Source organism: Diachasmimorpha longicaudata, chromosome 15 (assembly GCF_034640455.1).
Source record: "Diachasmimorpha longicaudata isolate KC_UGA_2023 chromosome 15, iyDiaLong2, whole genome shotgun sequence".
In the NCBI taxonomy this organism is placed as follows: Eukaryota; Metazoa; Arthropoda; class Insecta; order Hymenoptera; family Braconidae; genus Diachasmimorpha; species Diachasmimorpha longicaudata.
Genome location: NC_087239.1, coordinates 3257561 through 3272818, shown reverse-complemented (window position 1 = coordinate 3272818; position 15258 = coordinate 3257561). Strand labels below are relative to the sequence as shown.

The following is a 15258-nucleotide window of genomic DNA, read 5'->3' as shown; positions in this document are numbered from 1 at the left end:
TCGACGGTGGCGTCGCCCCCCGCTTAGGGTGGGAGACGCCACTGGGGGGTTGTGGCTGGTAATTTAGGGTATCCTTTGAGGGCTTCAGTAATCTTCATAATCTTTGCTTGGAGTACTAGAAGGATTTGGCGCGAAGCTAGAGGGGTTATACATCAGAGAAGTCTTTTGTGTACAGGTCGTTATTGGAGCCAAAAGGGATTTTAGTGAAGTAGTTCATTAAGTGCTGGTGAATGTAGGTATTTTAATGAATTTATATTTGGGAATGGGTAGAATTCCAAGTCGTTATAGAGATAATTAATAAGTATGCATTGTTTGGGTGAATTGTGTCTCGTCTCATGTTGAGGTTAGGGTGCCAGGGACGACCGTTGACGAAATCAGACGCCGTAATTTTATAAAAATAATTTAATCAACACACACACACTTGGAGAGTTTTTTTTTAATTTATTGGGATTCTTTTTACATTCTACGTATTTTTTTACCTATTTTTATGGAACAATGGAGGCGAAAAGTCAGAGAATTTCACGTTGTCGATGTGATGACAAATATGGGCATGTTATTCTCATTCAGAAAATCAAAGAAAATTAATTGTTTATTAATATGATGATCTCGAAATATTACGAAGAATTACTTGTTTATATCGATCCATGCATACTTGTCATAAAAATAAAAAATGTCGGCTGAAGACCTTCGGCCGATGGTCAGTTGCAAGTTCTCACAAGAAGTTGCAACAAATTTCTTTAAAAATGAAAAATAAATAATTCGATAGAAATCAAAACCGATATTTTCAATTGATGATTCCAGGGGCTTAATTCTCGATTATTCATGTCGCATTTAATCTTCTTATCTTATTTTATTATGCAAAATTATTGGAGGAAAGACGAATTATGTAAATTTCGTTATTCTTTGTTTTGTAGGGATTTTATTTGTTGGAAGCAATAGTTCGTGTTCGGGATTTTTTGGAGCAATCGGAACTTTTTGGAAGGGGAGATCGAGGTGTGTGTGGTGTCTGCATTCAATAGCTCTACAAGATTCAATAATTCCTACAATAATATTTGATGACTTCGGGGATGATTATTTATAGAAACTGATGGAAGTTATAGAAATATTTAAGAATTTTAGAGATTTTTCAATTTTTTGGAGTTGTGGTTAGTCAAAAACAACTGCCATTCGAGTTTTACCTTCTCAAGTAATTTGTTGAAGGTTCTAAATAGATAAGGGGGAGGGGGGGGGGGTGAATCTGCACCCCTGGAGTTTCAAGACGATAATTTTTTTACATATTATGAACGATTGATCCTTTTGTGCGATATTTTAGATCTTTATAGAGAGTCCCTGACTTTCAATGTGGAAATAACACGTTTTTCAATTTTATTAAATGACAAGATTTTTCGTTGATCGGTTTAAGAATTTTTTTTTAGAAAAAACGGTTTCAATTCCGACCGGAAGCTTTGCGTTTATTAATTTTGCAGAGAAATGATGTAGAATCCCTTGGAACGTATAAATACATAATTTGCACAGCACGACAATTGCAGCGGAATTCTTTACATCAATAATTCCGCTGTTTTAGAAAATTAAAGGAATAAATTGTTAAAATTATTTCGAGAAAAATGAAAATCAGGTAAATTGTTGGTTATTATTAAGGCCTAAATCTGTGCCAAAATTCAGCTCAATCGGTCCACCTGTTTTTGATGAATTAATATTTGTTTTTTAACATTTTTTCGCAAATATCTCGAAAACTATTCAACCGATTTCCATTTTTTACCTCTCAAAATATTTATCTCGATGTACTCTATTTTAATCGGTCGGAATTTTTGCACCCGTTCTCGACAAGTTTTCGAAATACTGCAATTTTTATTTTTTTTGTCACAAAAATTTTGTTAGCACGAGTTCGTTACGAAAAATTAATTGATCAACTTGAAGTTTTGGATGAAGTTTCCGGTTCGGAATGAAATCTCTGGTCATGGAAAAGGGCTGAATGGAATCATTATTTCATGAGATATTTCAATTCTCCTGTTTTTTAAAAAATATTTTGTTAAAATACTAGAGTTTCCAGAAAATTGCAGAATCCGCTTGGAATTCACTAATTTTCATCTCGATTATTCCATTTTTGCTCGCGTATATCATCAAATCAAAACTAGTTGAAGGGCCACTAATAAATATTTATCCAAATTTCGAGCTGATATTCATTTGAAAATTTGGTGACAAAGCGATTGCCGATTTCATACGATTTCAAAAGAAGTTCGCGTATTTCATATAATTATCGATTTCGTGGGATTTCATAGAACTTTTGGAACAATTTCACATGATTTTGAGTCATTCCAAATTTGTTAATCCATTTATTCCAGGGAAAAAGGGGGAATTGATAAAAATCAATCTTACAATTGCAATTTGATAACATAATAGAGTGAAGATGAACTCATCTCATCAATATTAATATTAATATTAATATTTGAATAGAATTATTAATTTGTTGCTTCATGCGATGTCATCAATTGCAAGTAATTGCAATCGAAATTCTCCGAAACAATGAAATATTCTGATTTTAACGATTCCCTAAATTTCCAGTGATTTAATACGACTTCAGTGGGACTAAGGGACGCAGTACTTTCACAAATGAATGACCCCTCGACGCTAATGGAACCATAATGACCTAATTACATAATTCCAAGGGTGCATTCCTGGGCTATAATCACCTCCGTTTGTCGAGTGTATGAGTTTTCATTCCGGTGTCGATTATTTTTTACTCATTTTATTGGATTATGGATACGATTGTATTAGATTATGGATATACATTTGTTTGTTTAGAAGCAGAATGAATGAATGAAAAAATCTGGTTCTATTGGATTATGGATAGGGATTGTCTCAATAATATAAAAACCATTTAACCATCAACTTTAATTATTTATTATCGCATGCAGAAGGTATATCTTTCTGGTATGATGTCTCCAGATCAACTGACTCTTAGTGACCAAAGATTTCACACTCTAGACCCATTTGACAAAAGGCCCTTGTTCATTAATTACTTTCAGTTTCTTCTCTGGTTCTATTTATTAAAACCATTCTAAACATTTCGGTACTGTTCGGAGAAAAACTATAAAAACTATAACATACTGAGATGGACTGAAAACAGCTGTAGACAGACCATTCATTTTTGTCCACATATCAAGCACTCTCAATAATTTATGATTGAATTTAGAATATGTGTTTTATATTCCTTGGAATATCTCATTCAATTTTCAATTTCAATCATTTCTCCCCAGAACAGAAGAAAATTATAAATTTATGAATATCCTGAGAGATATCTATGAGTCATCTTCTCTCAGGGCTTTTCGCAGTTGACCTCGAGGTCATTGACCTTCTCTAATAATTTTTTTTTTATCATTATTACATACATTAGACCTGGGACTTTCCCATCTAATCACCCCTTCAATCTAATCCTCACGTGTCTTCTTCTCGAACAGGATGGATGAAGCAGCAGAGGCACGTCTGAAAGCCTACGTCAGCGACAGCAACGACGCACTCGAATTCAAACTAGTGCGAAAAGAAGAGGACGTGGAAGACGATGAGACGTCCTTCTCACCCGAGATGTCCCACCAGGTGTTCGGCGACAGCGAATCAATATTCGGGTACAAGGATTTAAAAGTCAAGTTGTACTATTCGGCGGGTTGTTTGGAAACCTACCTGGGTATGAGCTACTCCGAGAAACTCCAGACCGATATGTACGAAGGGGTTGAACCTGATGAGGTTCTTTCCAAGATGACAGAGAAACTGCCGCCCAAAGTTCATGATAAGTTGGATTCCTTCATCAAGTCACTGGCTCAGGATGAAAATTTTAGGCCAGCTGGTGAATTATTACATTCATTTTCAGTTCATGGTGAGTTTAATAATGATAATTGCGCAAACAGTAGTTATTAAGACAAATTAATGAGGTGGTTAGATAATATATCACATTATCGTAGGAAATAATATTATTAGCGCATTAAGATTGGATGACTGGACAATCAGACCCTTTAACCGGTATCTGCCTCGACTGTCATTGACATCGTTGGCATAATCTGCCCAATTTCCATCAATTACTTCGATAATAAAATTTTCTCACATTTTTAGTTCTTATTTCTACTTATTTTTTCTTATTTCTCCTTTTTTTCTAGTGAATCTCCCGAATTTATCGATTCGTCGATCAGCATTGTTAACAACTTTCGTTAATTGAATCCGGACACGGAATTTTTTCCCACCCTAACGACCTCTGACACTTCTGATTTCCATCAATGATGAAGGGAACACTCGCAAATTGCGGTCATCAGTCAAAAAAAAACTTGTCTTTCCTTTTTTTTTGTTTAATGTATTTTATATAGAAAATGGAAATTACCCTTAGGGAACCCTTGACAGTAGGCCGACAGTAATTCGCCTTTACTCAGGTTCTCTTGTCACACAGTGGGAGGTGTCGTTGAAAGGGGCTAATTGTCCGGTCACCCTAATGACCGTAGTACAATTTTAATGAATTATCAATTTCAGGTACTGGAAAACAGGTCTTCCTTCGTATTTATTCTAGTTGGATTTTATTCTGAATTTGTTTAAATATTTTTTCAGCAGAGTCTTGTAACATTTTTTGTATCTTAGCGGCTCCTATATAAAACTGTCTCCAACCCTTATGAGGGGAGGAAATAGACTCTTAATGAAACTCCATCTCTCTCCAATTTTTTATTCTAAAATTATGAGGATTCTTCGTTGAAACTGAAAAAAAATAAAAAGTTTCTTTTGATTAAAAATTAATTATTTCTCCAAAACGATTTTATTCGAACTCAATAAACAATTTTACATATTTGTATTGGGTGCATGTTTGATTTACTGTTTTTTGAAGACAAAAGTTGATGGCAAATCAGTTAATTTTCATATTTTTCTGGATGAATCCTTCTTTGACATTTTTTTCCATAAATTATCAATTTTTTCAAACCTCAAATTTGCCCATATTTTTCATTTTTCATTCCGCAATTCACGACAAAAACCTAAAAACATTATTCCCAATGATTCTTTCAGAATATTCACTATTCATTTATTGTTCGTTAAAAAATCTATTCTATATCATCTATATAATTCTATATATTCTATATATTCTATATATTCTATGGAATCTATATAATTGTTATAAAAAATCTATTTGCAATTGCGCAATAAAACAGCAAAATATAAGACCGTCAATCCCGTTCGAGTCGAACTCAGGAGTTCGAGTCAATGTTATTATACGTTTCAATTTGTCTTTAATGATGTTCACATGTTTATTCTGCAGATAATGATCAAGTTCGTCATTTCGAGGTCTACAAAGCTGATATGACTTGTAAGGACTTCAAAGAATATCACGATCGTCTCCAAACATTTATATTGTGGTACATCGATGCAGCAAGCTTCATTGATGTAGATGACGATCAATGGCATTATTTCAATATGTAAGTAAAACTTCCAATTTACCACTAATGTTAGAGATACCTAAATTAAGAATTAATCAATCCCTCCTACTCGTTTATCAGAAATTTCTTTTACTGTTTGATCTAAACCATTTTCAAATGGTAAAAATACGCACCCCAAATCTCGAATAGAATCGAAAATATCGAAGATTCGTCACTGATATTTCTCATTAATTAACAATCAAAATGGGTAATCGAAAGCTTCCAAAAGTTACAACTTTAACGGCTTTAAGGGCTCCAATTAATCATTTAATTGGTCCTTTTAAAAAATTTATTTACACATTCATCATCAGGGCTATTTATCAGTAGTAATACCCCTCGACCTTCAAAATTATCGGATATTTCCCGAGAGTTTCGTTGCGTAGCAACGAGAGTTTTTCTGCGAATCTTATCCCGATCGGTGCTACGCAGGGAAACTGGAGGGAAATATCCGATTAATTTTGAAGGTCGAGGGGTATTTGGCTGGATTATTTTTTTCATTCCAATTTCAAACAATTAAATGTGTGGCATTTCACGTCATATAGTATGGTTTTTCACTCGTAGTTGTGGCTTCTCCAGCGTATATTTTCTGTCTGCACAAAATGCAGAGAATTGTTTCCAAATTATGGCTTTTGTCTTCACTGTATCATTGGGAACATTATTTTTAATTTTTTGATCAATAATCTCCAAGGATTCTCCTCCAAATCTGCTCATGTCGAGGTAAAGTCTTTGAACTTGATTTTTTGTAATGACAGTTTTGGGGTTTGAAACGCGTACAAATTGTTTATCGGATATTTTCATTGCTTAGCAACAAACAGGGAAATATCCGAAAAATATCCGAAGTAAAACTCTCTTACTTGTACCACGTGACGGGAAATGCCACCATTTGATTGGTTGAAATTGGGATGAAAAAAATAATCACATATAATACCACAAGTGGTTCAAAATTATCGAATATTTCCCGATAGATTCGTTGCAAACAAATGAAGGAGTCAAGTTTTTCAGGCTAAAAAATCACGAGTGCGAAGCACGAGTGATTTTTCCTGAAAAACTTGACGACTTCATTTGTATGCAGGGAACCTAGAGGTTTATGATGATTCTTGGAAATATTCACGTCTTGGTAAATTTTTTGGGAAAGTTACATTTTTTATGATTTCTCCAGATGTTCTGGAGATGTATACAACTGGATAAATATAATACTTCCACTGGAATTAATTTAAAGTTTTGTTTGTGATACAAATACTCGCTTTAATAATTTCAATTTTCATTTTTTACTAATGAAAATTATTCTGATATCACGTCGGTTACATTAATGGGAGAAATAAAGATATGTATAACAATATCCACACGAAGAGAAATATGCAATAATAATTACCTATGTAATAATTTTTTTTGGTGCGTTCCATAATTTTTATCTGAATGTTTAGTGAAAAATTGCGTTACCGTCACCGAAATTTTCTCCGTTACTTTTGTAATCCGCAAAGAAACTCAAGTTCTGTAAATTTCAATTAGAAATTCAATTAATTGAAAACTTTTGGTTTTAAATAAATTAAATAAAAAATTTCAATTTTTGTACTAAAAAAATGTTTCCTCTGAATTGATAATGATAGAAAATGCAGTATAAAATGTTACAGAAAAAAACGTATTTCATTAATTTCGAAAAAAGCTAGAGGTTGTCCTGATAGTCCGGAGGTCTTCCAGTAAATTGGCAAAAAGGCACTCCAAAATTCAACAAAATCCAACAGACACCGAAACAGATTACCGAAATCATTTTAAAACAGAGGAAGGTTCTAGAACAACAAACATGATTCTAGCACCAGCTGACGTACCCTAAGAAAAAGGCACCAAATACCTTGAATTATACTTCAGACAATCTCCACACACCGGACACAATCAATGTAAATTACCCAGAGAATCTATTGTCAGTGTCAATCGTATTAGAGCAAACCCCTACCATCTAGGAGCATCACTACATGGAATTGGAATGATAAATGACCCAGACTCTGCTCATGTGGAGCAGAATCTCAAGATTTTCACCACATCCTGTGGTACACCCCAAATTTCCAAATCCAAAGAAACAAATTGTTCACTACACTAATGAGGTCTCCTTCATCTAGACCCACCAAATTTACAAATAGAACTGACTTTAAGTCCTTACAAACAATTTATCAACATTTACAATAATATTAGTTAAGACTTTAGTATTTAATTGACCCCATAAATAGATCTTATGTACAGATTCCAACACTTTAAACAATAATAAAAAAATTTCTTTTAACCTCAAATTGCTTTCTGTTCATGACAGGTACGAAAAATACACATCCACATCTGGGAGTCCTTGTTATGCGACAATAGGATTCGCAACAGTTTACCAATACTACGCATATCCCCATCACACCAGACCTCGAATAGCACAAATTCTGATTCTACCTCCCTTTCAGAAAATGGGACTGTGTGCTCACTTACTCAAAGCTATCTATCATCAGTACATTGGAAGAAGTGAGGTTAAGGACATCACTGTCGAGGATCCAGCAATCTCTTTTCAACGTGTACGTGACTACGTGGACGCCATGAACTGCATGAGCCTTTCCAGCTTCAGTCGAGAGCTCCTGTTACAGAGTTTCAATAAAGAAATGGCTAATGAAGCCAGGGAAAGGTTCAAAATTAACAAGAGACAGGCGAGACGAGTTTACGAGATTCTGAGACTGAAAATGACTGATTTGTCGAATGAACAGGAGTACAGGGAGTACAGACTTGCTGTCAAGAGACGTCTCAATATTCCCTATAAGAGAGAGCTTCATGACTTGAGGAAATTGGAGTCTGCCCTTAAGAACTTGGACAAAAAGGGAAGTGTCGCTATACCACCTGCTGAACAGAGAATTCAGGCACTTGAGAAGGAGTATCGCGCTCTTGAGGAGGATTACAAGAGAGTCATACGGAGACTCGAAGAGGCCTCGGAACAATGAAGTGGAGGAACTTTGAGTTTTGCATGTTTTGCGTTATAAATTTTTAATACGTTCATACTATTGATTGATTGGTCAACAGAAAACGTGGGAAATGAATCTAATTTGGATGTAAACAATATTGCAGGAAATATTTAACATTTTCAGTCACACGTTTTATGAGTTTATTTGCAGTTCTGGTGAAATTTGATTTAGTAACTTGAGGGCTGGTCTCATTATTTGCAGAACGAGATCTCATTCAATTATTTCGTTCAATTTTTAATTAAATGTTTTAATTTGATTATCTGTCAGGGTGACCTTCGATTATTAATTTGGTTTGAAAATAACGTAACAAAAATGTGAACATTTTGGAAAAGCTTTTTGGTGAAGTTATGGGTGGATAGTTTTGTTGAAGAGGATATTAATTAATATAAAAATATCTAGTTGTGATGCACCAAAGGATTTCCTGCGTCGTCTTATCTTTATCTTTGATGGTCACCTGCAGATCTTTAATAAAAATATCCCCTTTTTCTAAACAAATTAATGGTTATCGAGTTGCTGATGAGCTAATAAGTTGAAATTTTTAGATAAAAATTCAAAGAATAATTGTTTTAGATGACGTTCTAAGGATAATGCAACCGGTCCTCGAGGAGTAACTGGCGATATCCTCCGGTGTTTTGTTTTTTTGCGATTTTCTGGAAAACCGCTGATGATTTCGAAACGAGTAAAGCTCATTTTTTAATTTCATTATTATTTAATGGCTCACGAAGTTGGATCGCGATGAAAAAACTTTTCTACGTTTTCACGAGACTTGTAATTATCCACAAAAATTTGAATTAAAGTCTTCAGGAATAGTCACATCGTGGGTATGAATTTTCGGGAGACCTTGGAAGGGGGTAGACCCTGAAAACAGTTTTTCTAGTTTAATCTAATCAGCCGTTTTCTAGAAAATTGCTAAAGAAAGTGGAATTGGAGGATATTGGTTTGTTAAGGTAAATAGCAAGATTTTTTCAGCATTTTTTCATGCGGTAATAAAGTTCAATTATGTTTTTCAAGATACGGTCTACTCCCTTCTGAACATTATCTAGATTTTTTGGTCTAGAAAGGCGTGGAGATCTACTACGTGATGTAGAAAATTATAAATATATTAATGATTTATGTGCAGTGTATTGACAGATTTGGTGTTTTGTCCTGCCTTTCCTATGCTCATTAGCCATTTCTAGTTTGTCTATTTACCTGTCTCTCAATATTTATTGAATAGATTCTTTGAAAATGCTAGGGATTTTTGTCAGGTTCATCAAAATAGTTGGCGGCCCGAGGCGAAGCAGAACTGCCAATCACACGAGTTAAAACACCCCGTCGCACGTGTATCCAAACTATAATTTTTGTTAGTGATGTTATGTTAAGGGAGTGGCGAACTGTGTCATTTTTTGTTTACTAATAAACGAAAAGTCTTTTCGTTTACAAATTTGTACTTTTTGTTTACAAGTAAAGAAAAAGTCTTTTCGTTTACAAATTTGTACTTTTTGTTTACAAGTAAAGAAAAAGTCTTTTCGTCTACAAGTTTTTACTTTTTGTTTACAAGTAAAGAAAAAGGCACTTTTTGACACGGGCTGAACGTAGCAGCAGTGACAAAAATATATATAATTTTAGGAAATTTCGTAGTAATGTTACATGAGCGTAAAATTACCCGGTTTTATAAGTTAAAAGATTCCAATAAAAAATAATCCAGATAACGTTCGGAAAGAGTATACTTAGGCCTATCTTCAGGGCTATTCCTGGACAATAGCAAAGAGGCAAAAGTGGATTCAAGCTATTGATAGAAAAAAAAATCGATCGGTTATTTTTTCTCTGAATTAAATTAAATTCCTCAAATTAAATAAGTGAATTACACCTTTTCCCGTATATTTCTTGTTATTTTTCATCATAAATTTCTGAGGAACAAATTTCTAATAGAAAACATTATACACATAATTTCTATCGGTTGGAAAATGTTTAACAAAGTTGCCCAAAAATTTGTGCGTCTGATCGACTCACCAATTTTTCCATATTTATTTATTATATTTACACTCTAGATTTATCTCGTTATTGAGTAAGTTTATGAAGGATATTTCAAGAAGAAATCACGAATAAACTAAAATGTCTAAGTTTCCATTGACAACTAATTCGCTAACTAATAACAATTTTTTTGCGAGATGGAAATACTTTCTATTAATTAAATTATCCGGTTGCAATTAAAAATACGACAATTTTTTTCGTTCAAAATATTTCAGAGAACAAATCTATTCGAGTTAACAACACCATTAATTATTATTATTTCTCCAATTTTCATTTATATCTGTCAAGGAACGTTGTAAAGAATTGTGTGAATTACCTTTTAAAAATCATTTTATTATTTCTCATTTTGTTTAACGCTTGAATATTGAGCTTACCCCATGTACAACAATCGTTACTGTACATCAATTAATAAAGACGAATGATGTTTCACATAATCGAATGTTTAAAAATCAAAATTACATCCAATGATTCGGTGTTAATCCAGAAAAATTTATAAATGAAAAATGTGTGATTCGCATTCTACTTAATAAATAAAAAAATCCATAACTTATAAATTTATATACACGAAAGAACCGAAGATATAAATTGTCGTCGCACAAATAGCGAAGAAGTGTCTCACTCCAACTCAAGTATACAATAACACAGCATAAAAAAAGAATAAATATAAATATAGTCTGTGATATGATTTCTGCTGACAAATGGCAGTTGTTTACTCAATTTTAGATGTACAGAGAGCCATCAGCAGGTCCCAAGTATCGCATGGAGATGAGCATTACGTCGATTAAGGTCCAGACCCCTAGACCACCGAAGCTGAAGAGTTTCCCAATCCCTTCTTGCCAGTGTCCCAAATAAAATCTGCAAAAAACAGCAAAACAAACTCAGACATTTTCAACTATTTGTCAAAATTATGGAGGAAAAAAAATCTTGCAAATTAATGGTTATAGGGGAGATCACCCGGGCCAATGGTGAGTGGCCAACAGTGAAAATTCATCTGACATGACTCTCTGGATAAGCCCGGGCGAGTAGAACCCTGAGAATTAAAAATATTCTCCTGAGATGGCGATCTGCTGCTACTTTAACGCATCAGAAAGGAGGGGCGGTGAAGGGGAAATATCCAGAGTGTAAATTATTCGGTTATAAACATCAAGATGCGAAGAACAATTGCAAAATATGGCTCTCTGATTTTTTTTTGAATATTTTTATAATTTTTTTAATTACCATAGACCTAATTGAGGAGATTATTAACTGTCACTTTATTGCGAAAGAAGAGGAAGAGGTGGCCACATTCGTGTTACTATCTGGTGGATTGCAAAGTGACAGTTGATCCCCACGTCAATGAACTTTTGTAATTCCCAGGGTTCTAGATATTTTACGATAAGACTAGAGTAATTCAAAAATTGCTAAAAATATTTAATAATTTTTCAGAGAACAATATTGAAAAATAATGCTCCACAAACCCGTCAGGAAATCATTTATCTTTAAAGCCCTCCCCTCCCCCTTCCTCCACCGAATCAAGGATTATCGACTTTGCATTAATTGTAATTATCATAACATAAATTAAAAAGGGTTTTATATTTTTACTTTTTTGTCAGCATATTTTCTTTTTTCTGTGCATCTCTTCTCGATGCAAAACTGCAGAAAAATTGTAGATAAAATAGTAAAACAAAATTTATCTATTCCAGATAATTCAGTGTATCCACCCGGACCTTATTATTCCAAAACATTATGCTTTTTTTCATGAGTTATTATTCACCTGTCAGCTCCAAAGCCTCCAAGAGTTATACTCAAAATGAGAGCTGTGGACCAGCGATATCCTCCTGTCCAATTGCACTTCAAATTCTTCATGAATTTCCTCCTCCCTAAGCATAGTATATCGCCACTGACCGTACAATTTGTCCTGAAATATTATTTTCACCTGAATTAAATTAAATTCCTCCAATAATTGAATAAAAAATATTACTTATAATATTGCGGTGGTGAGGACACTGAGCTGCAACTGCTCTTTTGCTGGCAGTGGTGTTCCCAATGCTCCGTCTGATAGCAGTATCTGCAGATAAACTCTTTTGAGAATTTTCTCTTTCCCTGAAACACAAAATACAACAGACAATATTGAGTGCATTATTTAATATTACTTAGAACCAATTGAAAGTGCTTGATATGTGTGGACAAAAATGAATGGTCTGTCTACAGCTGTTTTCAGTCCATCTCAGTATGTTATAGTTTTTATAGTTTTTCTCCGAACAGTACCGAAATGTTTAGAATGGTTTTAATAAATAGAACCAGAGAAGAAACTGAAAGGAATTAATGAACAAGGGCCTTTTGTCAAATGGGTCTAGAGTGTGAAATCTTTGGTCACTAAGAGTCAGCTGATCTGGAGACATCATACCAGAAAGATATACCTTCTGCATGCGATAATAAATAATTAAAGTTGATGGTTAAATGGTTTTTATATTATTGAGACAATCCCTATCCATAATCCAATAGAACCAGATTTTTTCATTCATTCATTCTGCTTCTAAACAAACAAATGTATAAACAGAATAAACATGTGATATTGGATATACCAAAAGTAACCAGGTGGACTGTGAACAGAAGGAAGGACAGGACTCGATGTAAAACAAAGAAAACATTTGTAACATCAAAGGAATAAACTGAAAACTCCTCGTTGACGTTGACATCATTGATTTATCGATTGATTTATTGATTGATTTATCAAGATAAATCAATGAAGTCATTATAAAAGAAAATAAAAATGTTTAAATTTTTGTTTGAAGGAAGGAAAAAAATCATTGTAATAGTGCGATACTTTCAAAATAAATAATATGACAATGATAAATTATATTACTAAAATAATTGCTCTTATTTCTAACGTGACTGGACTGACTTATTGTCGATTCACCTCTACGGTTTCATTTTTCTATTGAAATAATTGACGTACCACACAATCAACTGGCTCAGGAGCAGTGCAATTGGCAGTATAAGTTGCTCCATAAACGCAATTTGTTGTCATCTCACATTTCAAGCAGTCGCCACTCAAGTCTGTACACATTTTGCCAATGGGACACATTGCATACAAGTCATCCTACCACAGAACATCAAAATTAACTTGAAGAACAATTTTTTTCTAGAAATATCGAATAAACATTACCTTTTTGTTGTTATTATAGGTGTAATTGGTGTAAGCATTGCTCATCATGTCTTCTGAAACGAGAAATAAAAAGTTTATTAGTTATTATTTTGATTAGATATTTGCAAACAATCAGGGAACAATTTAAAATATTTGTAAGAAAATCCCTGTCTTTGGTTATAATTATGAGTTTCTGGTCGAAAAAAATTGAACTCTTGCATTGCACATTTTTGTTAAATAAAAAAACTAGAAAATGAATGACAAAATTTACAAGTTAACAAGAATTAATTATTACCAATATAAGTCAAATTGCTTTGCAAAAAATTTCAAAGAGACTTAATTCTTAATTGTTCCTCGGAATTAATATTAATAGAACATTCAAATTAAATTAAATTGAAAATTTTTGGTTTTAAATAAATTAAATAAAAAATTTCAATTTTTTTACTAAAAAAATTTTTCCTCTGAATTGATCATGATAGAAAATACAGTATAAAATGTTACAGAAAAAAACGAATTTCATTAATTTCGAAAAAAGCTAGAGGTTGTCCTGATAGTCCAGAGGTCTTCCAGTAAATTTGCAAAAAGGCTCTCCAAAATTCAACAAAATCCAACAGACACCGAAACAGGTTACCGAAATCATTTTAAAAGAGAGGAATGTTCTAGACCAACAAACATGATTCTAGCACCAGCTGACTTACCCTAAGAAAAAGGCACCAAATACCTTGAATTATACTTCAGACAATCTCCACCCACCTGACACAATCAACGTAAATTACCCAGAGAATCTATTGTCAGTGTCAATCGTATTTGAGCAAACCCCCACCATCTAGGACCATCACTACATGGAATGGAATGATAAATGACCCAGACTCTGCTCATGTGGAGCAGAATCTCAAGATTTTCACCACATCCTGTGGTACTCCCCAAATTTCCAAATCCAAAGAAACAAATTATTAATTACAATAATGAGGTCTCCTCCATATAGACCCACCAAATTTCCAAATAGAAATGACTTTAAGTCCATACAAATAATTTATCAATATTTACAATAATGTTAGTTAAGACTTTAGTATTAGATTTACACCATAAATAGATCTTATGTACAGATTTCAACACTTTAAATAATAAAAAAAATCCAACAGAATCATCGAACCAGGATCCATCCCAATTTTTTTAATACTTTCCTAACTTTAAATAATCATTACCATATCCTATATGAGCATCGTTGACAGCGGTTGACATGAGAGCCAGCAAAACAAATATCACATTCTTCAAATTGATCTTCACGATATTCATCACGATCCTTAGTAATTATCTCTTCCTATTCCACACAAAGAAAATTCTCCAGCACTGGATTGTCCCCACGAGCACTTGCTCTCTCATCACGACCACCAACACATGATTTAATTGCTTTATTCCTTCCAGGGGCAGCTGATGAGATGAATGTAAGAGATCGTTTGTTCAGGCTCTCGTTCTTCCCTGACTCTCAAGTCTGCTCCACATCTCCATAGTCTGATGCTTTGGGTTAAATGTCGGAAATCAAGACGAATCAGTGCCAAACACAGAATTTCAGGGATCGCAGCCCAAAAAAATGAAAAATGTTGTTGCTTGAGGGTAAATATGCTTTTGGACACTTGGTACAGTCAGACCCTAATCTCTGGTACAATGCACGACTAACCTCTTTCCTCAAATC

At 33.7% G+C, this 15258-nt stretch overlaps 2 protein-coding genes and 1 long non-coding RNA gene across 6 annotated transcripts; 1 reads left to right on the top strand and 2 right to left on the bottom strand.

Annotated features, from left to right (window-relative positions):
- Window positions 1-9: 9 nt before the first annotated feature.
- LOC135169630 (histone acetyltransferase type B catalytic subunit) lies at window positions 10-9549 on the top strand. Of its 2 annotated transcripts, XM_064134795.1 has the most exons (5): window positions 10-232; window positions 915-993; window positions 3459-3871; window positions 5285-5441; window positions 7744-9549. In XM_064134795.1, exons 3-5 carry the CDS (start codon window positions 3460-3462, stop codon window positions 8402-8404), a joined length of 1230 nt encoding a protein of 409 aa, XP_063990865.1. In that variant the 5' UTR covers window positions 10-232; window positions 915-993; window position 3459; the 3' UTR covers window positions 8405-9549. The 2 variants fall into 2 exon arrangements, with proteins under 2 accessions (XP_063990865.1, XP_063990864.1); XM_064134794.1 differs by lacking the exon at window positions 915-993 and having other exon boundaries at window positions 11-232.
- Window positions 3703-7857, bottom strand: LOC135169635 (uncharacterized). Of its 2 annotated transcripts, XR_010300232.1 has the most exons (5): window positions 7718-7857; window positions 6814-6933; window positions 4817-5003; window positions 4367-4731; window positions 3703-3838 (listed from the first exon to the last, which is right to left on the bottom strand). It is a non-coding gene; the product is annotated as an uncharacterized LOC135169635 (long non-coding RNA). The 2 variants fall into 2 exon arrangements; XR_010300233.1 differs by lacking the exon at window positions 4817-5003.
- A 1201-nt stretch (window positions 9550-10750) lies between the features above and the next one.
- LOC135169632 (TM2 domain-containing protein almondex) lies at window positions 10751-15234 on the bottom strand. Of its 2 annotated transcripts, none has more exons than XM_064134799.1 (6): window positions 14771-15234; window positions 13587-13636; window positions 13377-13520; window positions 12399-12520; window positions 12192-12335; window positions 10751-11293 (listed from the first exon to the last, which is right to left on the bottom strand). In XM_064134799.1, the coding sequence occupies exons 1-6, from the start codon at window positions 14859-14861 to the stop codon at window positions 11158-11160; spliced, it is 687 nt and encodes a 228-aa protein (XP_063990869.1). In that variant the 5' UTR covers window positions 14862-15234; the 3' UTR covers window positions 10751-11157. The 2 variants fall into 2 exon arrangements, with proteins under 2 accessions (XP_063990869.1, XP_063990868.1); XM_064134798.1 differs by having other exon boundaries at window positions 13587-13639; window positions 14771-15232.
- Between the last annotated feature and the right edge of the window lie 24 nt (window positions 15235-15258).

Bases quoted from the DNA above. Each gene is read 5' to 3' on its own strand.
- LOC135169632 (XM_064134798.1), bottom strand. From the start codon at position 14,861: ATGAATATCGTGAAGATCAATTTGAAGAATGTGATATTTGTTTTGCTG. The intron at 12,521-13,376 runs GTACGTCAATTA...TTTGTGTTTCAG, and splicing joins CTGAGCCAGTTGATTGTGTG to GGAAAGAGAAAATTCTCAAA. The intron at 12,336-12,398 runs GTAATATTTTTT...ATAATATTTCAG, and splicing joins TCACCACCGCAATATTATAA to GACAAATTGTACGGTCAGTG.
- LOC135169630 (XM_064134794.1), top strand. The intron at 3,872-5,284 runs GTGAGTTTAATA...TTTATTCTGCAG, and splicing joins ACATTCATTTTCAGTTCATG to ATAATGATCAAGTTCGTCAT. The intron at 5,442-7,743 runs GTAAGTAAAACT...TGTTCATGACAG, and splicing joins CAATGGCATTATTTCAATAT to GTACGAAAAATACACATCCA.